A 21,497-nucleotide genomic window follows, 5' to 3' on the forward strand; every position below is an offset into this window, starting at 1 on the left:
ACACAGAGAGGGACACAGTCCTAGGCCACGTGGACGGGGACTTGGGCTCCAGACTACACAGGTGGGGGAACACAGTCCTCAGCAGCATGGAGAGGGGAGGGGACGTGACCTCAGACTGGCCAGACAGCCCCTCTTCCATATGGTGTACTCTGGAGGGGTCACTGAGAGTGGTTTGGACCAGCCTCTCCCTCCTCCTCCTAGGTTCCCAGAGGTCAACAAAGGCAGCTCCCAGAGTCAGGGACTGGGAAGACCTGAGGGTGATGTCCTTGGTGTGCAGGGCAGGGACCAGGCCCAGCCCTGCTGCTCCCCAGCCCCTGATCTCCGAGCACAAAGCCTAAAGCAGCTGCGCTGTGAAGCGTAGAGCAGCCATGCTGCAGAGCTTGATGCAAAGGCGGAACCTGGCCTCCAGAGACTATCAGTGTCTGCGGTGACTGGGATGACTTGTTCCAACAGACCCCCAGGTGGAGTCTGGGAACCCAGAATCCAGACATGTCCCCAGGGCAGCAGTGTGTGCTGTTGGACGTGTTCAGGGACATGCAAAGTGTCCTGCCTGTGCTAGAAGGAGCAAGGGGGCGGGCTGGCCTGGGATTCAGAAAGGTCTGAGGTCTTCCCGCGGTTTTCCACTTCCCCATAATAGCAGGTTCCACGTGTGCGTCATGTCTTTCACCAGGAAGCAGGGACACCTGACCTTGAACATGAGGCTGGCCCTCAAGTGGACTGAGGGCGAGCTTCCCTTACGCCACCCTCGGTATTCAAATCCAGAAACTAAATAGAACAATGACTCTGGATAGATTCCTCCCAGTCTGAACCTTGGCGGGGTGGTTACCTCTGATGTGGTTGTGTGCACAGGGGGTGCCTGGGGCACCCTGAGTAGGACCACCCAGAGCTGTGCGGTATCTTAGCCCGCCTCTGAGGGTCCAGGCTGACCAGCCTCTGGTGTAGACAGTCTTATCCTGAGCCTCTCCTCCACCCCGCACTGAACTGCCCCAAAACCCCAAACTACATTGCTTCTACCCCTCGCCCTTAAGACAAAAATTGCATTTTCTCTTTCAATGGTTCTTAACATGTTAATTTTCAGGTATATTGCAATTGATTATTGTTTGCATCCCAAGTAAATACCAAAGTTGTAGTTCATTTTCCTCCCTAAATATCCTCCCTAAGCAGAGTTAGTAATTTTTACCGCCATCCCTATAGTCACATCTCAGTCCCCAGGTGCCATTCAGGAGCTGAGAAGGGGGAAGCCAGCTGCTTCCCTAGGAGCTGTGAGGGGCCAGGATGCCCCGATGGCAGTGTCCAGCAAGGAAAGGGTTAAGAGCTGTGCTCCACAGAAATGGAGGACAAGGGCAGGGTCAAGGACAGTGAAACTTCCCAGGCTCCTCTTTGGTTTTAACAACTGTAATATCCTCACACTCATTGTTCCAGCTTTCTGCTTACTCCTTGGGAAATCAACAGTAAGCCTTAAAGTTGGACAACTTGAGTATCAAGGATAGCAGCTGCATTGGATTAAAACAAGTCTAAATCATGAATTCTCATAATGATACTAAAAGATTGCAGTGGTTACGGTCGGGATGGTGGTAAACCAACGTCATTATTAGCTTGAAGGTTGGTAAATAAAGGGAAAGTGTCTAGCATTTATCCTGCTCCTAGATAAATTGACTCCTGGATAATGGGAGAATTTCAGTTTGGCCCCGGAGGAATGGTGGAGTCAGAATACTATGATTTTGCAGTGATTTAGTGGATCTACACTCTATCAAGGGCTCCTGATAAAAGAGCACCCGCCACCCATGGGCACTGTTGGCTCAAGGGGACAGAGGAGTATCTCAGTTACATCACAGGGACGGAGGTCAGCAAAACCTGGAAGGAGCACATCGGAGGCACAGGAACTGTCCTCAGTGGAAATTCAAAGAAGAGGCAGAAAGGGACATTTGAACCAATTACCACTGGATCCTGATTGAAACAAACTAAGAACAAAAATGGATTCTACAAGAATTTGAAATTTAAAGATGAGAATTTAAATACGAAGCATGGTAATGATACTGAAGTTAAATTATTTTAAGAAGGAGTGTTAGGGATTAAATTGTGTCCCTCCAAAACATGTGTTGTAAATCCTAACCTCTATCCTGTGGTTTTCATTCTATTTGGGAATGGGTTGTTAACGAGGTAGGATTAGAGATACAAGAGATTAAACAGGAAGCCAGTGAGTGTAGGTGGGGGAAGAGCTGCCAAGCCATGTGAAGATTACCCATAAGCAGTAGCTCAGAGATAAGGACCTTCCCCAGAGCCCAGGGAGAAAGCCTTCCTCTAGAACTGGCACCTTGAATTTAAACTGCTAGCCTCCTAAACTGAGAGAAAATAAATGTGTTAAAGGCATCCGCTTGTGATATTTCTGTTACAGCTACACGGGATAACTAAGACGAGGAGTCGTCTTGTTCCCAGCAGTGATTCCCAACTAACTACGATTTTGCCTCGCCCCACCCCACCTCGCAGGGGACATCTGGCAATGTCTGCAGACAGTTTTGGTTGTCACACTTGGGGATGGGGGAGCGCCTGGCATCTCGTGGGGAGAGGCCAAGACAATGCTAAACACCCTGAGGTGCGCAGTATGCCCCCACAGCGGAGAATAACTTGCCCCAAAAGTCCACAATGCCCCATTGAGAAACCCTGTTTTAGGGCTATGAAGCGATTAGGATTTGGTTGAAAAGATGGAGGTTCCGGGATGGGGTGGGTTTGACGTCGAGCACCTTGAAGGGCAGCTGTTGAAGCTGGGTGAGGGGCTCGCGGGGCTCGCTTTACTCTGGTCTCCGTTTGAGATTTGCTGTGATTTTTTTTTTAAAGGCCTGTGTCCTGGGGGGTTATTCCCCAGCCGTCCGGGCAGAGGCCCGCAATAGGGGGAGCTGAAAAGAGTAGCCAGAGACCCCGGGCTCCGGACGGTCCGGGTGGGAGAGAGCGGCTCACACAGGTGAAGGGGGACGTGGACCCGGGGCTCGGCAGCTTCCTGCCCGCCCTCGCACCTGGGCAGCCCAAGAGAGTCGGCCCCGGCGACGGGAAGGGAACAAGACACCCCCACCTCCCAGCGCGCCCCCCAGAAATTCGCGACTGTCGGACGGCAAGGAACGCCCCCCAACGGCGACTTTGCGCAGGCGCGGCCCCGCCCACAGATGCGCTCGCGGGGGCGGGTCGGAGCGCCATTCCTCCGACTTTGCACATGCGCGGCTCCCTCTACCGAGGCGTTCGCGGGGGCGGGCCAGGAGCTCCACCCCGGCAGCTCTGCGCAGACGCGGCCCTGAACACCGACGTGGTCTCAGAGGCGTGACGGAGGCTGGCCCCGGAGCTCCACCCCGGCGACTCTGCGCAGGCGCGGCCCCGCCCACGGCAGCTCGACCTCCGTTGCCTGCTGTACTGCGGGCGGCCATGGCGGCCGTCAGGGTCCTGGTGGCGCCTAGGCTGGCGGCGGCCTCCGTGCTCGCGCCGCTCCCCGGCCGCCTGCGGTTGCTGCCCCCCGGCAGGCAGGCGCTCTCCCCGCGCGCGGCTCTCCACGGCTCCGCGCCGCGCCCCGGAGCCAGGGTCGCGCTGGTGAGTGGACGGCCTCGGCGGGCGGGCGGGCGGGCGTCCAGAAAAGGTCGGCGGACGGGGCGGGGTCCGCGGAGGGGGCGGGGACGAGCGCGGTGCTCCGCCGCCGAGGTCGGGCCCACGGCACGCCGCCTTCTCTCCCCAGGTTCTGTCCGGATGCGGCGTCTACGACGGGACCGAGATCCACGAGGCCGCAGCGTAAGCCCGTAGCGACAGAGCCCTCGCTCCCGCCTGAGCCCTTGGGAAAGGTGTTTTTTCCTGGTGGAACTTGCCTTTTTTTAGGGAAAGTTTGCATTTTTTATACCCTTTTTTTTTTAATTAAAGGAGCGAATCAAACTGCAAAACAGAGGACAGGAGGTTTTAAAAAGCCTTAGCAGAACAGGGAGGCAAAAAGGAAATTTCAAACAAATCATCTGTAGCCTGTCACCCAAGCAGTCCCTGCGTGATGCAAGCAGTAGTGGTGCAGTCGCTAGATGGAAAGGTGGATGGTTCGAACCCTCTCAGAGGCACCTTGGAAGAAAGGCCTGGCGATCTGCTTCCCTAGGGTCATAGCCTTGAAAACCGTATGGAGCACAGTTCTGCTCTGTACGCATGGGGTTGCCATGAGTTAGAATCAGCTTGGTGGCCACTACCAACAACAGTTTGTCACCCAGAGATGACCACGGAGCATTTACTGCCTGGTGTTTTTCAGTACACGTTTCATACACAGTGGGGTCACACTGACCCTGACCGGGCACTTGGAAATGTTTTCTTTGCTGCTGTATCTGGACTCATTCACTTTCCGTTAAAAACCCGCAGCTTGGTTTTTAATGGTTGCGTTGCATTCTAGGGTGTAGACCGAACCAAAATCAAACTCGTTGCCGTTGAGTTGATTCTGACTCATAGCGACCCTGTAGACCAAGTAGAACTGTCTCCGTAGATTTTCCAAGGAGCAGCTGGTGGATTCGAACTGCCAACCTTTTGGTTAGCAATTGATTGCTTTAACCACTCCGCCACCCCCAGACCTCCGCTCACAGATGAAGTGCCTTGGCTGGGAACTGAACAGAGTTTCCTGCATGGGAGGTGGGAATTCTACCACTGAACCGTGTTGTGCGAGGTTGTCAAGGCTGCAACTGCTGCCTCCTCACCTGTGAAATGCTCACTATGGAGTGCTCGCCATGGAGGCCTCTAGGGGTTTGGCCTGTGGGAGGTCAGGCTGGCCCTGGAGAAGGGACAGCACTCACCAGCAGCTTGGGGACTGGAATCACATCCTGTCGTGGTACCAGGTTCATCACCCAACCCTGTGCTCCAGTTGGTGAAGTGAGACATTGGGACTGATGGTTTCTGCAGCTCCCTCTGTATGCTGACATTTTTCCTTGGCTCTTGTCACTCAAAGCACATGATTGTGTCCTAACCGCAGGGTGGCAGTGAACAGGAATGATGGGTGTTTGGGTTGCTGGCAAGCCAGCCACAGCTTTGTACAAAGCACACTGGCTGTTAATGTACCTTAGGAACTTGTACTGGCACTTAGCTGAAATCCTGTCTTTGGAAGTAAATGACACATAACAGTTTTGGGCCGGACACGTTTTAAGGTCACTTTTTTTTTTATCCCCATGCAGGGTCCTGGTCCACCTGAGCCGCGGTGGTGCTGATGTTCAGATCTTTGCCCCAGATGTGCCACAGATGCATGTGATTGATCACACCAAGGGGCAGCCTTCTGAGGGAGATACCAGGTGAGCCACGCCTCCTGTCCTTGGACATGACGAGCGGGCACGTTGAGAGGCTGCGATCCAGAGCGCAGCCAGTGCAGCCTGTGCACAGGGCAGCTCCTTGTCGGGTAACCTGGAGCCCAGGGCAGATCTGTGTGTTCCCATGGTGCCTCAGAGCAATTGACATGGCAGCGTCGGGGCTTTCGCATCTTCTAGCACGCACCTGAAGAGAGGAGGTGGGGCTCGTTGCCTCCCATGGAGTGTGGCCATCCGCACCTTGCTCTGACTGGGGGCCACGCTGCCCGGCCTGGCCGCCACCCTCCACCAGTGTCCGCTCCACGGGCCTTTCAGCTCCTTCACAGAGTGTTTCTGTTGCTGAAGTGCGTGCACTCCTGCCCTGGGTTCCCTGAGAGCCTGTCCTGCCGAGTGCTGCAGGCTGCATGTCTCAGGCGCCAGTGTGGGTGTCTTCCAGCAGCTTTCAGGCTGGGGAGGTGGTGGAGGAGGGAAGACACTGAAGGTTTTGTCTCTTCCGTGGCTGCAGTTCTCCTCTAGTAGCACTCTCCCTGCTAATTAAAAGCCAAGCCTGCCCCTTTTGTCCCACGAGCCCAGGGGGTCGTTGCTTCCTACTGTTGCTAATCTTTGAGTTACTTCACTCTGTGCAGTGTCTTAGCATCTAAACCTTCCCATGACTTATGTAACCGAGTCCTTGCACTGTGTATACTTTAAACCCTCAGAGTATTTAGGTTTTCTGCCTAGGCCGTGGCAGAGACAGGAAGGTTCAGAACGATTTGCTGTAGGTCCTGAAACGAAGTTCTGAAAGAATTCCAGGAAACGTTTGAGCTTAGCATTATCAGTACAGTGAGTGCGCTGCCTTTCCTGGTAGTGATCTTGAACCCTGCTTTAGAAACAAGTTGCCGCAGGTGTGACCACTCCCCGCCACGCCGAGGCCTTAATGTGGACCGTGTGCTCTTGCTTTTCTGTGAGGACAAGGGCTCTCGACACCCCCGTCTCCTTCTCCCGCCTTCTGTCTGTGCCCTGAACTTTCCTGACACCTGTTCTCTGCTCCCGCAGGAACGTTCTGACAGAATCAGCAAGGATTGCTCGCGGCAAGATCACTGACCTGGCCCAGCTCCGTGCAGCTGACCATGATGCTGCCATCTTGCCTGGAGGATTTGGAGCAGCTAAAAACCTGTGCGTATTTCAAGCTATGGGGTCCTCTGCTGCTCTGCATGAGGCACAACAGATGCGGCAATGTTGATGACGTGAGGGGGCTTTAGGAACCAGACAGTGTGCTCCTGCCATTAACGAAGGGACTCCTGTTAGGCTTGGGGCCTCGCTAGCATTTCCACAGGGCATGGTGTATCTCACTTTCTCCTGAGTACATCTGGTAACTGACGGGGTCACAGGGTATGGACCTTGCTGTGACTGAACGCCCTGCAGCACGTCACAGCCACCTCAGTGTGTTTGTTCTGTGGAAATATCGGGTCTCCTGTGGAGTCTTGCACACGGAAAGTTCCATTTCCTGTTGACGTGTTCTGAATGATGTTCTCTGGAAAGAGTCAAGGAAGCCCTTCCTCCTTTCTGGTTTGCTCCCAGGGCTGTGGCCACAGTCGCTGGGACGTGAGCCTGGGAGCCGGCAGCGCATCCCACTGTGACGTGCTCCGGGTTTCAGATCCCCTTTACCAGCTCTGATTTCTCATTTGTGTCTTGAGAAAACACAGTTCATGTGCCTTCGTTGTCCAGGTGCAGTCCCGCCCTGAGGGAGCCAAGGGTCGCTCTCTGGTGACAGGCTTTTTAGTGGAGTCCTGCCATGTCTCAGAGAGCATCAGCTTCAGCTGTTAGAATGCACAAGGTGGGAACAGCCCATACGTCAGAAGGTGGCAGTTTGTCCGAGCATGTATCATAGTGTGGTGACAGCCCAGATGAAGAGGCAGCAGGTGGTAAGGCGGGCTCAGGGCCGAACATTCCCCCCGGGTCGTGGATAAGATCTCTCTGTCCCAGAGCAGGGTCTGGACCAGGTGTTTCCGGATGTATTTTGTTCCGGGTTTCTGATAATAGAAGACAAATCCAGCGAGGTGCTTTGTAGAAGCAGAAAATGAATTCTCCTGGCTTTTTGCCCACCTACCAGTCCGCTTTGGGGGCCTGGGAATCTGCAGCCTCAGTTATGGGCTCCCCCCTTCTGGCTCCTGTTCTCTTTATCCTTGTCTTTCCTGTTTTGTTTTCCATCCCTGCATCCCCTCCTCACTGTCAGATCTTGTCAGCATCTTCTCATCTCACATGGTTCTTCCATTGCTGTGCTTCTCAGATTGTTCTCTAAAGGTTATTTCTAACTTTCTCATCCTGAAGTCAGCTCACCGTTTTGATTGCTCTACATGGTGATGCTGGAAGCCCCTTGGCTTCCTTGACTCAGCGCCATCTTGGTCTTTCTCAGATCTGCTGGCTGCTCTCCCCCTCTTGTTCTTCTCTTCCCTGTGGATCACCCTCTGGTGCCCCCAGGAGTTCCATCTCTGCAGGCGGCTTCAGTTCAGATGGCTCCCACATCTAGATCTCAAGCCTCAGCCATGCTCTGACCCCTATTCGAGCTGTCTGCTTGACTTGTGCCTCTGGATATTGTGTTAATGTTTAAAACAGCATTCCCTAAGCTGTTCCCTTCCGTCCAGGTCTGCCCCTCTCCACCATCCCCTCGTTTGGGCTGTTGGCAAGTTGCCTTTTACTCCTCTACCTGCCATGCACGGCGACCTCCCGGCTGTCTGTCTGCCCTCCCGGCTGTCTTTCTGCCCTCCGGCTGTCTGTCTGCCCGCCCTGCTCTGGGTGTCCTGCACCCAGAGCAAGGGGAGACATGGCGAAACCTCCTAAAGCATGATGACTCTGATCCCACCCTTTTCTCCCTCTCGAAGCAGGAGTTCCCCCTACCTACAGGGCTGGGAATGGACTCTTCCATCCTGGTTGGACCCTCTCTTTTCCCTGCTCCTTCTGTCAGTGTTCTTGCTTCTTTCTCCCACTGGGAGCTGCCGCACCCCACACCCAGACCCTCTCCCCAGGGCCAGCCCTGAAAGAGGAACTGTCTTAGCAAATCGCGTCTAACGTTTTTTTAGTAACTTTCTTGTGTCGTCCTTACCTTCGTGGATTCTGGGGCGGGGGACGGGCATAGCGCCTGCATCAGTGGGCTTTACTTCTGAAAAGGGCAGGTTTTGGAACCAGGGCTTCTGACTTGGAAGCAGGAGTCGAATTTGCAGATCCTCCGCCTGACCTCTGACACTGGCACCTCCCCTGGCGTGTGGAAGGGCAGACTGAACACTCAGTTAGGGGTCACATCCTGCCAGCATGGCTGATGACTTACATCTTGTTAATATACGTGTACAGACAGGAGGTGAGTTGAGGTTATTTGTTTTGGTGAGCTGTGTCTTAGCACTTGATGAACTGGCTGGTCTCAGGATTCATGAATGTGTGCATCTGAGCTCATACTCCCATCTGGGAAGCTCTGTCTTCCTGGTTTGCTGGCCCCATCCTAGGGGAACTTTCCAGAAGAAAGGCAGCCCTTGAGGGGCCAGGCCCCTACTGAACTCATGTGACCCCCAGGCCAGTGGTCTCTTCTGGGTGGCAGTGGTAGTGGTATTTCATGTGTGTGTGTGGTTATGTGATAATTCAAGGGGTGACAGGTTTATTGTGGAAATTGAGTTTCTCTCCTATTTCTGACCCTCAGATTCCCTGCCTGGCTGTGTTACCGGTTTCTTGGGTGTATTTCAGAGAGACTCTGTGTATATGGATGGGTTACAAATTTAATCAAATGGTAGCATCTTAGACTCACTCTTCTCTGCCTTGTCTTAGTCTCCTAGCGTTGCCGTAACCCAGCTAAGAGGCTGAGGGTCTGGATCAGGGTTTTGGCTCCGTCGGTTCCTTCTGTGGCCTCTTTCCTAGTTTCTGGGGTCTGCCGGCAGTCTTTGGCATCCCTGAGCTCATAGGTGCGTCTGTGTCCATCCTGCTGTGTGGTGTCTGTCATCCCCCACCACCCCGCCCCCGCCGTGTGTCTGTCTGCATCTGTTCTGCTTGTCTTATAAGACACCACTCAGAATGGGACCCTCCGCATTCCAGTATGGTGTCGTTAACATACGAAAAGCCTGTTTCCAAACGGGGTCACGTCCACGGGTCCAGGGGTTAGGACTAAAAAGTTACACAGTGAAGTCTGTAGCAGTATTTTTCACTTACAATATAGCTTGGGTATTGTTCGTAATTTTTCAACAGCTGCGTATCCCGCTGGAGAGCTGTACCATAACTTGTTTAACCGGTACCTTACTGATGGGATTCTATCTAGTCTTCCTTTTGATTTGTTTGTGTTTAATAGCTGATGGAGGTGTAATTGCCATATACGTAAATAAAGTGCCCTATGTGTTAGTTGGGACATGTGTACACCCTGTGAAGCCACCACCAGTCGGGATAATAGACACCCATCTCCCCAGAGGCTCCCCAGTCCTTGGCAGCTACTAGCAGTGCTGCCATGGATCTCCTAGATCAGCAGCTAGAATAGACAGAGTCAAGCTGTGACAGTGGGATTCTTGGCAGAAAGGTGTAGATACTTAAGCTTTGAAAGGTGCTACCAAACTGCCTTCCAAAGAGATCGCCCCACTTTATGCCCCACAAGCAGGGGCCCTCAGCATCGCATCACCCGCACTGGCAGTGAAGAAGAGGGTCTCTTGTTTTAATTGGCATTTCTTTGTTAGTGAAGTCAAGTATCTTTCTTTATGTTTATGGGCCACTTAACGTTTTTTTTTTCCTGAAACTCCTTTTTTTGCTTCCTGACGTGTCCTGCTGCTGCCTGACTCCATGTGCGTGTGTAAAGCACTGCCTTGGTGTGGAGGCAGGATAGACCGAGTCCCTGCAGCGTCTGGCTGGCTCTGGCCACCATCCCTTCCCTACCCTTGACCCTCCCTCCTGTGCCCTACTTTCTATGCTTTTCTGTAAAAAATCCTGTTTGTACACATGGGAATTTGTATCACGTATTCACTTATGTAGATATTTCTGAGCAGCAGGGAGTCTGTAAGATCTGTGGGAGGTGGGGCTGGAAGCTTCGTGGGTGGAGGGCCTGGGTGGCATTGCGCTCTGAGAAGGCTTTCCCTTGAGGTTGGTGGGAGGTGGGCTGGCAGTGCCCTGAGTAGGCGACCTGGGTGCGGCACTCTTTGAGGAAGCTTTTCTTGTGGCAGGAGCACGTTTGCCGTGGACGGGAAGGACTGCAAAGTCAACCAGGACGTGGAGCGTGTGCTGAAGGAGTTCCACAGCGCTGGGAAGCCCATCGGGTGCGTGCGCCCTGGGGTCTGGCCGGGATTGGGTGTCCACCGGGGCCCACAGGCTGTTTGGCCTCTGTCTGAGGCCAGGCAGCAGTGGAAGGAGGAAAGACGTGGCCTGAGGAGCAGTGGCCCGCAGTGCTGAGCTAGAGCTGCTGCTTTGGGCTGTGTGGTCTCGAGACCCTCCACCTGTCTTCTTCTCACTTTAACTGAGATGCTTCCAGCCTGGAAAATTCTATCTTTGTGTACCTCGCTTTCCTCTCAGTAAAGGGGTGGGGGGTGCTTCCCCTCCCCATAGGCAGCCTGCAGCCCTGCCAGCCTCCCACAGTGTCACCGGTCAGCCCCTTCTTGACCTGACCTTTTACCACCACCCTCCTTGCCCCCCACACACACACGGTCAGAGCCCCTGTGCTGCAGTTCCTGCCCTAGGTGTTTCTGCACTCACTCCTTCCCAGGATGTCCACTGCAGGTCCTCGCCACCAGCGCATGCCATTCCAGGCTGCTCCCTCATCCACGGGGACCATGCACTGGTGCCCACCCACAGCGAGCTGGCCACATGCCAGACTGAGGCAGACTAGCCCACATCTGAGCTGCCTCGTGGTTCACGCAGCCAGCAGGCAGGGTCATGTGCCAATTATAACCTGGGCCTCAGAAGTAGGTCTGGTGGATGCTGCTGTCTCAGAGCCTGAGCTGGCTGTGAGAAAGAGCAAGGCCGTGGTAGAATCCTGTCTTCCATAAACCCTGTAGTCATCCCTTATGAACCAGCCCTGTCACTTAAACATGCCTGTCCTGGGTCCCTGAGGCTGCACAGATGGCGTTAGCCTTAGGTGCCCTGGCCTGGGGCTCATCAGCACCATGCTGCACCTCACATCACGCCCCCAGACACAGATCCAGCCAGAGTCAGTCTGGGGAGTGCTCGGGAAGCAGGCAGGGTGCCCAGGCCCTGTAGCGGCTGTCTGCAGTCTGGGAGAGGTGCCACGTGCCCAACCCCTCCCAGCGCTGCTGCTCTCAGAGAAGACCAAGTGGGGCCTCTGTCCTGACTGATTCAAAGCACAACCAGACATGACAACGTGAGCAGGTTAACTGCCCTCCTGCCGGACATGTGCCCATACATGGAGGCCTCCCCGCCGCCGAGCCAGAGCGGGCCGGGGAGGCAGAGCTGCATTCTGTGTGGCCGTGGGAAACCTATGCTCACCCCTGCCTTGGGGTACTTTCCTTGGCTTTCTCTTTCTGGAAGGGAGGGTGTTTCCCTCAGTTGCTGCGGCCACACTGAGTCCCTGCATCGAGGTCACTGCACCTGCCTGCCTTCCCCCCACCTTTCCCTCCCTCTCGCACATGTGGTTAGAAGCAGACAGTGGCGGACACAGGGAATTTCACAGGGCTCTGCTGGTTCACTCAATGCAGGGAAGATTACAGACAGCGGTGTGTCTCTGCGGTGTCAGGACCACTGATGAGAACCGCACCGTCTCAACAGCCTGACCTCAGTGTGCTGTCACATGCACACGGTCACATCAGCAGTGTGGGCCCCCTGCTCGTCCCTGCATACCTCTGACAGGCTGCAGGGCCTGTTGTGCTTGCTAGACTCTGCCCCACAGCCCCTCACTCCCAGGGACCTGTTTTCCCTTCAATGGGCCACAAAAATGCTGTCCTAGATCTCTGAATGGCAGCGGTTTCCATTGACGTGACACTTTTAGTGTATAGATGACATTTGTAACTGTTATATTAGGGCTGCTTAGGGCATTTTCCACCTGGGCCTTGGAAAGGGGCACGATAGAACCAGATCAGGGCAGTTCAGGACAAGCAGGGACAGGAAGGTGGTGGGGAGTAAGGCGGATGTGGGCAATAATGGAGGAGGGGCGGCATGCCTAGGGCAGGACTGGGTGGGGGCTGTCGTCAGGGGCGTGTCGGCCACACAGTGGGCCAGCCGGGGGTCCCAGAGCTGCCACGTGCTCCCTCTCCATCGCCTTGTTCACAGTTAGCATGTGCTTTCTTGCCCTGCCGTCAGCACATGGGTCGAGGCAGGTCTGGTCACTGCTGTGCCTGGTACACGGTGGGTCCTCAGTGACCACCAGCTGGACTGAATGGACTTGGGAGCTGCTCATCACTGAGGGCAGAGTGAGGAAGGGGCTCCAGTGAGAAGCAGAGCTGCGGAAACAGGGGCCCTGTGCTCCTTGGGCAGATGTCCCATCGGGCCACCATTGGCCAGGGCCCTGTCCACTGACCCATCACACTGGACTCTGCCCGCCCTGAGCACTCCCCATTGCTTAGGAGTTACCGCAAGTCCACCATCAGGAGAGCCCCGGATCTAACTGGTGCCTCCGCCATCTGTGCGCTTGCCTGGTTAGCATCAGGAATAAAGCTGTGGTTAGCGATCGTGGTGTAACAACCCCTCCAGAACTTAGGGCTCAGCTGGCAGCCATTGCTGTTAGTGCTCACTTCTGGGAGCTGACCTCAGTGCCACATGGAGTGGCTGTCGCCCTTGGACACGTGCCGGAGCCAGAACAGCTCAGTGGAGGCCTTTGGCAAGGCAGCTGGGTGCGTGGCTCCTTGCCAGCCCCTTGGCCCTCCCCGTGGCGGTGTGTAGCACAGCACTGGGCCCCCAGTGTGAGCTGAACAGCATCATAGGTCTCTTACACGGAGCCCAGAGGCCACGCCACCACTTCCGCCACATTCCACCTGTCACGAAGCCCAGGGCAGCCGATCTCGAGGGGAGAACGTGGACCCTCCCAGTTGGAGAGGTGGCACAGACTCTGTCCAGCACGTGTGGTCAGTGTTGGCGTGCATCCCGTGGGTGCCTCGCCCCCGCAGCCTGCCACCCATGCATGTTAACCTGTTGGCATCACCCCTTGTCTTCCAGCCTCTGCTGCATTGCACCTGTCCTTGCTGCGAGGGTGCTGCATGGCATAGAGGTCACCGTGGGCCACGAGCAGGAGGAAGGTGGCAAGTGGCCGTATGCTGGGACTGCAGAGGCCATCAAAGCCCTGGGTGCAAAGCACTGCGTGAAGGACGTGACCATATCCTTTTTGGCAGTTGGGGGCGGGATCCCCAGGGCAACATGGCATTGTCCAGGGTGCACACACTACCCATGCTTGTCTCTGAGATCGTGGGTGCAGCACCTGGGGCTTCTTTGTCTTAGGGCTGCCCTTGGCAGGTGGCCTTTGAACTGAGTCTTGCTGAGGTGATGCCCACCTGACAGCCGACCCCTGGTGCCATGACAACACAGCTCCTGCCAGTGTCACATGGACACTCAGGTCTCCCTGGAGCGGGTGGTCACTTTTACGCCAGTTCTGTGGTACTTGTTCAACAAGGGGTCGCCATGATTGGCATGTTAGTGCTAAGCTTATGAGACCAGTGCTGGCCCATGAGGTGGCTGGCTTCTCTTCTGCTCTTGAGTGTTTGTGTGTCAGTCAGGGCTCTCTAGAGAAAGAGAACCAGTAACATATATACTTAAAGATTGATTTATTTTAGGGAATTGGGTCATGCCATTCTGGGGACTAGCATATCCAGAATCCGTAGGTCAGGCAGCAGGCTGGAGAGGCCTGTAGGCTGGTGTCCCAGAGTTCGAAGGTCGGACGATAGGAAGAGTCAAGAGAGGAAGTTCAAGCAAAACGTCCGTTTATAGTCTGGAGACAACACACCCTAGGGAAACTCCCTTTTTGCTCTTCAGGCTTTCAGCCGATGGGGTCAGGCCCACCACGTGATGGAGGGTAATCTGCTTTACCTAAGGTTTAGTCACGTGTAACAGCTTGGACCAGCGTTTGACTGGACAGCTGGCTACCACAGGCTAGCCTAGTTGACACATGAAATTTACCGTGGCAGTACACCCGTCAGAAACTGATTCTGTACTGGTTAATAAAATAGTGTGAATATCACAGAAAACGGAGCACTTTCAGCAAAGGGGCTCGCACCAGGAAGAACTTCTGCCTGTTCGGAGTTACTCTGAGGACGAGGCTAAAAAGGCAGCGAGTGGTCACTGGGGAGCAGGCGGGGAGGCCTTAGTGCTCTGCAGCTCGAATTCCCTCTGGTTGTTGAAGGGGGACAGTTTTTCCATAACTTCTGCCCACGAAGCTCATGTGGACCAGAAGAACAAGGTGGTCACGACCCCCGCCTTCATGTGCGAGACTGCGCTTCACCACGTCCATGACGGGATCGGGGCCATGGTGCGGAAGGTGCTGGAACTTGCTGGAAAGTGATGGCTCCGTGCAGCAGGGATACCACTGCTCGGGGCAGTGGGGCCTGGCCGCCTCAGCCCGCCACAGCTGGCAGCCCTGTTTGTGTCCAGGTTGAACATGGCAAGGATTTGTTTTGCTGCTTAAATCTGTAGGTATTGTCTGCCCTAGGTATTGTCTGCCCAAGGAGGGAACTGTGATCCTTTTTGTGGGTAGGCTGGCACGTGACATTCGTTTTCAGGTTGGCTTAATTTGCTTTCACTTAGGACAGGGAGGCAAAGTCCTCTAACAGAGAGTGGCTGGTCATTGACTGACTGTGCCCTGAGGAGCCATAGTGATTTGACTTGGTGTGATCCACAAATTCAAGTCTGAGCCAGCTTTTCCGGGAGAGTGACCAGGTGGAGAAACACCATGCTTTGAATACCAGCTTTACTAATCGTTAAAGCTCTCGTAACCTGGTGAGTGTACTGACTGATACCGTAAGGGGATTTCTGCAGCAGGCAGTCCCTGCGCAGGGAGAGCAGATTCCTTTCCGAAATGGAAACTTGGAGCAGTGACATTTCAGGCCTTCTGAAAGTGCTGAATGAGGAATACAGTGAGGTGTCCTAAAGTGGTCTCAGTTCTCTTAATTCTCAGACAGAAAGGGAAATTGCAAATACTGAGCCTCCACAGTCATGCTGCCGATGGTGACTGAGGTTAATCCCCAGCCATGAAACAGCAGAGCCTTGTATGTGACGTCTGGAGAAGGAAGAATAAAGCCTGCTGTGTGGGCCCTGTGCGTTCCTTTCCTCCCCACGTGGTCTGTGTCCTGGGGAGGAAATGCCAAGGGTGGAGGCCTGGCGCCCATGCACCCATGACCCCAGCATAGAATACTCTTCCTTCTGGTCTCTCTCTTGCTTAAACAGCTGGCCCAACCCCCCAGACAGTCCCTGCCCCTATGGACGGACCCAGTGGCGGGGACCACACACGGTTCTGTTTCTGAGAAAGTGGCTCTGGGTCTGCACCTGTGCTGTTGAGTAACGTGCAGTTCAGCGGGTTTTTATTCTGCACTTACCTAGTGTCATGCGGCGGTTAAGGCTTTGGCTGCTCACCAAACGGTCAGCAGTGCAAATCCACCAGCCGCCCCTTGGAAAACCCGTGAGGCAGGTCTGTTCTGTCTTAGATGGTCGCTATGCAGCTGGTGTTGACTCAGTGGCAATGTTTTTTTGTTTTTTAAACCAGTGTCAGGTCCTCGCTGGCAGGGGGATACCTTTGTCCCTGACAGCACTGGGCCTCATCACGCTGCCCTCTCCGCCACCTGCTTGCTGCATAACTGTAGAAACAAAAATTCCTTGCTGTCCAGTTGATCCCCACTCACAGCAACCCTACACGACAGTAGAACTGCCCCAAGGGTTTCCACATCTTTCTCCCACAGAGTGGCTGGTAGGTTTGAACCACCAACCTTCCGGTTAGCAGCTGACTGGTTAACCACTGTGCCACCAGGGTTCCTCATATAACTTTATAAGACGGTGTTTCGGATCCAGCTTCTCGAATGGGTCTTGGGGGCCCTGCAGCAAGGCACAGAGATGGCAGCCCCTGAGGGTAAGAGAGGCCGCTTCATCCTTCCTGGCTCACTGTAGTTTGCTTCAGCTGTTGCTTCCGTTTCTGTCCCTCCCTCCACTGAGTTTCTAGTATCCTTCTTGTCCCGCAGAAGCTGGCCCTTGGGAAGGCTTCATGGAGCCTCCTCCCAGGGACCAAAACTGTTTGGGGGCAGCCACTGGAGGCCCAGGGCACCACTGAAGCCCCCATGCAGCACCACCTGCCCCAGGGCTGGTCACCACACGGCTTGGGGCTTCTCAGGTGCCGTGGGAGTACAGAGGTGTGTGCGAACTAGAACTGACACAAGGAGGCTTCCCCGTAAGGCCTGTAAGAGCTGTTGGTCATAGACTAGGAGTCCCTTGGGGGAGCACACAGTTAGCGCACTTCGCTGCTAACCAAAAAGTTGGAGGTTAGAGTCCTCCCAGAGGTGCCTCAGAAGAAAAGCCTGGCGATCTTGCAAAAAATCAGAATGAAAACCCTAGGGAGTCAACTCAGTGGCAACTGGTTGGTAACCATAACTGACTGGATTTCACCTGTCTCACTTCTGCTTGTCCTTCGGTGAACTTGCCACAGACAGCTACCCAGAGAGGGACATGAGAAAACTGCCACGAAAGTCCCTCAGAAGATGTTTACATTATCACCTAACAGTTGTGCTGTTCTGTGCAGGAAATCTTACTGTCTGCCCTTGACTCCACGTGAATGGTCAATGTGGCTGACTAGACTGGTGCCTTTCTGTTTCCCTGACACCCGCCGAGAGGAGGAATACAGCCGTGGCCCATGCTCACACAGGCTCGGTGGCACTAGACGCCCCTCACTGTGCATGTGCTCATTGAGGGGAGGTGGCTCTGGGGTCACCTACCTCCCCGTGGGGCTGTAAACAGTGGCAAGCTCAGGTGATCCTAAGTTCAAAATACAGGAAGCCAGGAGAGGTGCCTGAATGGCCAGGGTCCTGAGGACTCTCAGTCCTTCATCCCTCAGGACAATGGTTGAGTGCCTTCTGCTGGTCAGGCCCCCTCAGGAGGACAGGGGTAACAACCAGGTCAGACTCAGCCAGGTCAGCTGGAGAGGATGTCAGATGGGGCGGGGGAGGCGAGGACATGCCGGGAAGGGGGGCAGCTGTGTGGTCATGTCAGTAATGCGGTCAGGGACGGGGAGCAGGCAGCTATGTGAGGGAGACATTCCAGCAAGAGGAGGACGGGTGAGAGGCCTGGCTGGGAGCAGGCATTGGGGTCAAGGACAGTTGGGGAGCTTGGGCAGAGGAAGGGGAAGGACTCACAGGTATCAACAGGACCTCTGCCATCCAGGGCCTGAGGGGGGTCTGATGAGTAGAAGCCGGCAGAGACAGGAGACTGCGGAGACTGCGATGGCCTGACCTGGAGGGGCAGGGGGCAGGAAGTGCAAAGCCCACTGGAAGGGCTGAGGACTGGGACTGGGCGTGGACGGGAGAGGGGCAGCCTCCAGAGTCTGGCCCAACCTGGAAGGAAGGAGCCCTTTGACTGAGTCGGGAAGATTCTAGGAGGGGGAAGCGTGGGAGGGAGGCTTGGAGGGAGAGACCGGGGGCTGCATTTAGGACGTGGCCTCTCACTGGCGTTAGCTTGCGCACAGAAGTCCGGCATCTCGGGGGAGAAGGGGATGGAGGAGGAAACTCGGAGGTTTGGACGACAGGACTGAGTCCTTAAGGGCGTGTCATGGTGCTTAGCACCCAGGGGTGAGGATGAGGAGAGGGCCATTGTCATCAATGTCAGTCACCTTTTCCTCGCAGACTTTGGCCCTGAAAGCCGCCTGGTGGACCACCCTGAAGGCCGCGCAGAGTGGGCTGCGGTGTGCTCCCATATCCCGCCACCAGAGAGCGCTGCGGGGCTTTAGCGGGGCGCGGGGGGTTGGTGAACCAGTCATCCGCAGACAAGGGCAAGTGGAGCCCCCAGGAGGGGAGTGTCGTCTTCCAGAAGCCTTCCTGCACCCCGCATTCCCTCCTGACTTCACCCTGTTTCCCTGGCCCCCTCCTGCCACTTTTCTCCTCCGTACTTCTCCACGCTGACCAGCCAGGCCGTTTTGGGTGCAGCGCGCCTGCCTTTTCCCTCTTCTCTGGCCCCTCCCATCCGCCCCCACCCGCACTGAGGCCTCTGCTACCTCCAACCCTGAACCTGACGCCAGCCCACCGGCGAGCCCCCCACCCCATTTCCTTCACGTCTGTCCACTGCAGGAATGGGGTCACCGTGCACCCAGGTGCTCCCCCAGGAATCGGCCCTAGTCGCCCCGTTTTTCCCTGTTCCTCCCTGATCCTGGTCTCGCTCTCCTGTGCCACTACCCAAATGTCCACCGTCACCGCCCTTGCTAGCTCTTCGTGATGGTCCCAGTCCCCACCTCCTGCTCCCTCTGCTGGGCCCTGCCACCTTGGCATTGAGGGCAAGTCCCGCTGGAGCCTCAGCACGGGGTCCCTCCTCTCGGCGTTATTGTCGCTTCTCCTGGGTGCTCTGGGTCTGTGACCGGAGGGGGGGGTGGGGTGTGTGTGTGTGTGCTCGCGCGCGCGCGCGCGCGCGCGTGTGGTGTTTTGTCCGCCCCACGCCCGGGGCTCAGAGCTCCAGGAGGGAAGGCCTGGCCTCATCCATACCCCCTGGGTCTCTCAGGGCCAGGCCCAAAGAGGGTGGGCACTTGCACATGCTGGCCTAGGGCCCCTGAGGCTTGCGGACGTGGGGTCTGCACCATGGCCTCTCCCTCCTCTCCAGCAAGCCTTCCCTTGACTCCCTGAGCCTGCCAGAGCTTCCCTGCGTCGGCTCCAGCCTGCTCAAGAACCTGGCCAGGTCCAGCCCCAGGCGGCCCCTCCAGGATCGAGCCTTAGCCTCTGCCCAGCAGGAGTGGTGTGGAACATTCCGCCCCTGCTTGTTCCAGGACAGGCCCAGCTCCTGGAAGCTCCCTGCTTCTGTCAGAGCTGGAAGGAGGCCCAGCCTTGGGGAGAAAATGGCTGGGGCCAAGTCAGCAGTGTTCAGCAGGGTGGGAAGGGGTGCCCAGGATCTCCCTGGCAGACTGTGGGCCCTGTCTGCTCCTTCCTGCCTCCCGGCGGCAACACCCACCATTACAGCTTCAGGATTCTCGCTCCCAGCAGGAGGTCAGACCATGCTGTCCAGCTGAAAGTGTATCTGACTGGGGTGGGAGAGGAGCTGTGAGGAGAAGGCACAGACCCGGGGTGCTTTTGCTCTTCTGACCTGCCGTTCCTGGGCCTGCCTCTCCCTCCAGGTGCTGACCTGTCCTAGTCCCTGGCTGGAGGAGGTGTGGATGTGATGTGTGTGAGGGGCGCAGCCGTGCCTGTGGACTGGCCATGGTGTATTGTTTGGAATGTTAGAGAGGGTGTCAAGTTTCCATCTTCAGTGATGGGATCAAGTTTTGGCAAAAGCCGGAGAGCTAGAGGAACCCAGGACACTCAGTAAGAGTTTGCACTAAAAGGAGAGTGAGGAGAAAGAGGGGCTGATGTCTCCGGGGACTCACATGCAGCAGGTGTGCAGCTGGAATCAGGGCCGGGAGAGTTGAGGCCCTTCTCCGAAGGCCGCCTGAGAGTGCAGGCCATGCCCACAGCGCAGGGCAGGGCTACAAGGGCAAAGCCTTCAAAGTGAGGCTGGTTCTGAGAAGTCGCTCTTACCTGGGGAGACTCAGGCTGCCTGCTGACCATCCGGTCACAGAGCAAGGGGCGAAGCCCCCAGGATGGAGAGGTCTCACATAAACACTAGTGTATTTACTGGGGTCTCTGGTGGTGCAGACGGTTAACGAGCTCAGCTGCTAACCAAGAGTTTGGAGGTTCAAGTCCACCCAGAGGTGCCTTGGAAGAAAGGCCTGGCGATCTACTTCTGAAAAATCAGCTCTTGAAAACCCTGTGTAGCGCAATTCTGCCCTGACGAACACGGTTGCCGCGAGTCGGAGTCGACTCAACCGCCCTGGTGGTGGTTGGTTTATTTACTATTTCACAACCTAGCTTCTTAGAAAACCGCAGCGGCCACGAGAAAACCGAAAACCTGACAGTCATTCAGAGACTGGGGCTCTGACTAAGCCCAGTACCTGTGGTGGGGGGAGTACTGGGAGCTGGGGGTGTGGGATTTCTGACCCAGGATGACCGCACAGCCGCTTGCCCTGTTGCTAAGGCAACAGCAGTCCACCGCCCCCAGCACCTGTCCCCCCACCGTCACTCCCCCGGCCGGCACCATCAGGGCACCTCCTTGGATGCCTTTTCAAGGGAGACAGTCTCAGGTCTGTTTTCTGAGCCACGTCCTGCCCAGACAGGTTTGAGCAAACATGTTGAAGAGATAATGAAACGAGGTTTATTGCATGTGGGAGGCATTTGGTTTCGTGCAGGCATTCGTCCAGAGGGGGGAAGGACAGCAGGCCCAGGAAGAGAACTGAGTCCAGGGGCCAGGCCTGGAGGGACGGCTGGGCATGCAGGGCAGCCGGGACTTTCCCCGCCAGGCCTGTCCTGCGGCTCGTGTGTCGTTTCTTTAGGCTCAGCTAGCCAACGTGCTTTCCTGGTGCCAAGCCTGTGTGAGTGAGAGGCACTCTGTCAGCAGGTGGTCCCTGGGGACCGGAAGGTTCTGTAGGAAGGTGGTAAAGCCAATGTATGGACTGAAAAGGGGCTGCCCATGCCAGGACCCACCACGCCCCTGGGACTGGCACCCAGGTCTCCCGTCCTGCTGATGCACACTTTCTTTTACTTAGCCCTCCACTGGCTAGTCTCAGGCCTCAGCTCACACTCTTACCCCTCTTGGGCTTTCCAGAATCTTCCAGCCCCAGAGGCCTCTTCCCCATCACTCACAACCCTGTGCCCACCCTCTGCCAGGTACTTTACGTATGTTATTTGTCATTACACACTGCGAAGTAGGCATGATGATCCCATTTATGGCGGGAAACTGAGGTGCACAGTGGAGATGGATTTCCTGGGGCCCCATGGCTCGTGAGGAGAGGCGTGAGATGGGAATCTGGGGTTCTTCCTACACAGCACCCCCCACCCCATCATTTCCAAGCCCACCTGGGTGGAGGCAGGGGTTCAGCCTCCTTCCAGGTACCCTGCACTCAGGACACCCTGTGACTGGGTTGGAGAGAGTGGTCAGGGCTGCCCTCAGGGACATCCCAACTCACGTCCCCGTGGCCTTGGAGAACCCTCACTCTGCAAAGGTGATGCCATACCTGTCTTAGTTATCTAGTGCTGCTATAGCAGAAATACTACAAGTGCA

The 21,497-nt window shown here is 55.8% G+C and overlaps 1 protein-coding gene across 1 annotated transcript; it reads left to right on the forward strand.

Annotated features, from left to right (window-relative positions):
- Positions 1-3,353: 3,353 nt before the first annotated feature.
- Positions 3,354-17,826, forward strand: GATD3 (glutamine amidotransferase class 1 domain containing 3). The gene is made up of 6 exons (XM_049874995.1): positions 3,354-3,573; positions 3,716-3,768; positions 5,169-5,282; positions 6,330-6,449; positions 10,457-10,549; positions 13,395-17,826. Exons 1-6 carry the CDS (start codon positions 3,412-3,414, stop codon positions 13,702-13,704), a joined length of 852 nt encoding a protein of 283 aa, XP_049730952.1. The 5' UTR covers positions 3,354-3,411; the 3' UTR covers positions 13,705-17,826.
- The last annotated feature ends 3,671 nt before the right edge of the window (positions 17,827-21,497 follow it).

Source organism: Elephas maximus, chromosome 2, assembly GCF_024166365.1.
Source record: "Elephas maximus indicus isolate mEleMax1 chromosome 2, mEleMax1 primary haplotype, whole genome shotgun sequence".
Classification (NCBI taxonomy): domain Eukaryota; kingdom Metazoa; phylum Chordata; class Mammalia; order Proboscidea; family Elephantidae; genus Elephas; species Elephas maximus.

Excerpts from the sequence above, each read along its gene's own strand:
- GATD3 (XM_049874995.1), top strand. The coding sequence starts at position 3,412 with ATGGCGGCCGTCAGGGTCCTGGTGGCGCCTAGGCTGGCGGCGGCCTCC. Across the intron at positions 3,769-5,168 it reads GAGATCCACGAGGCCGCAGC|GGTCCTGGTCCACCTGAGCC; the intron begins GTAAGCCCGTAG and ends ATCCCCATGCAG. Across the intron at positions 10,550-13,394 it reads AGCGCTGGGAAGCCCATCGG|CCTCTGCTGCATTGCACCTG; the intron begins GTGCGTGCGCCC and ends CTTGTCTTCCAG.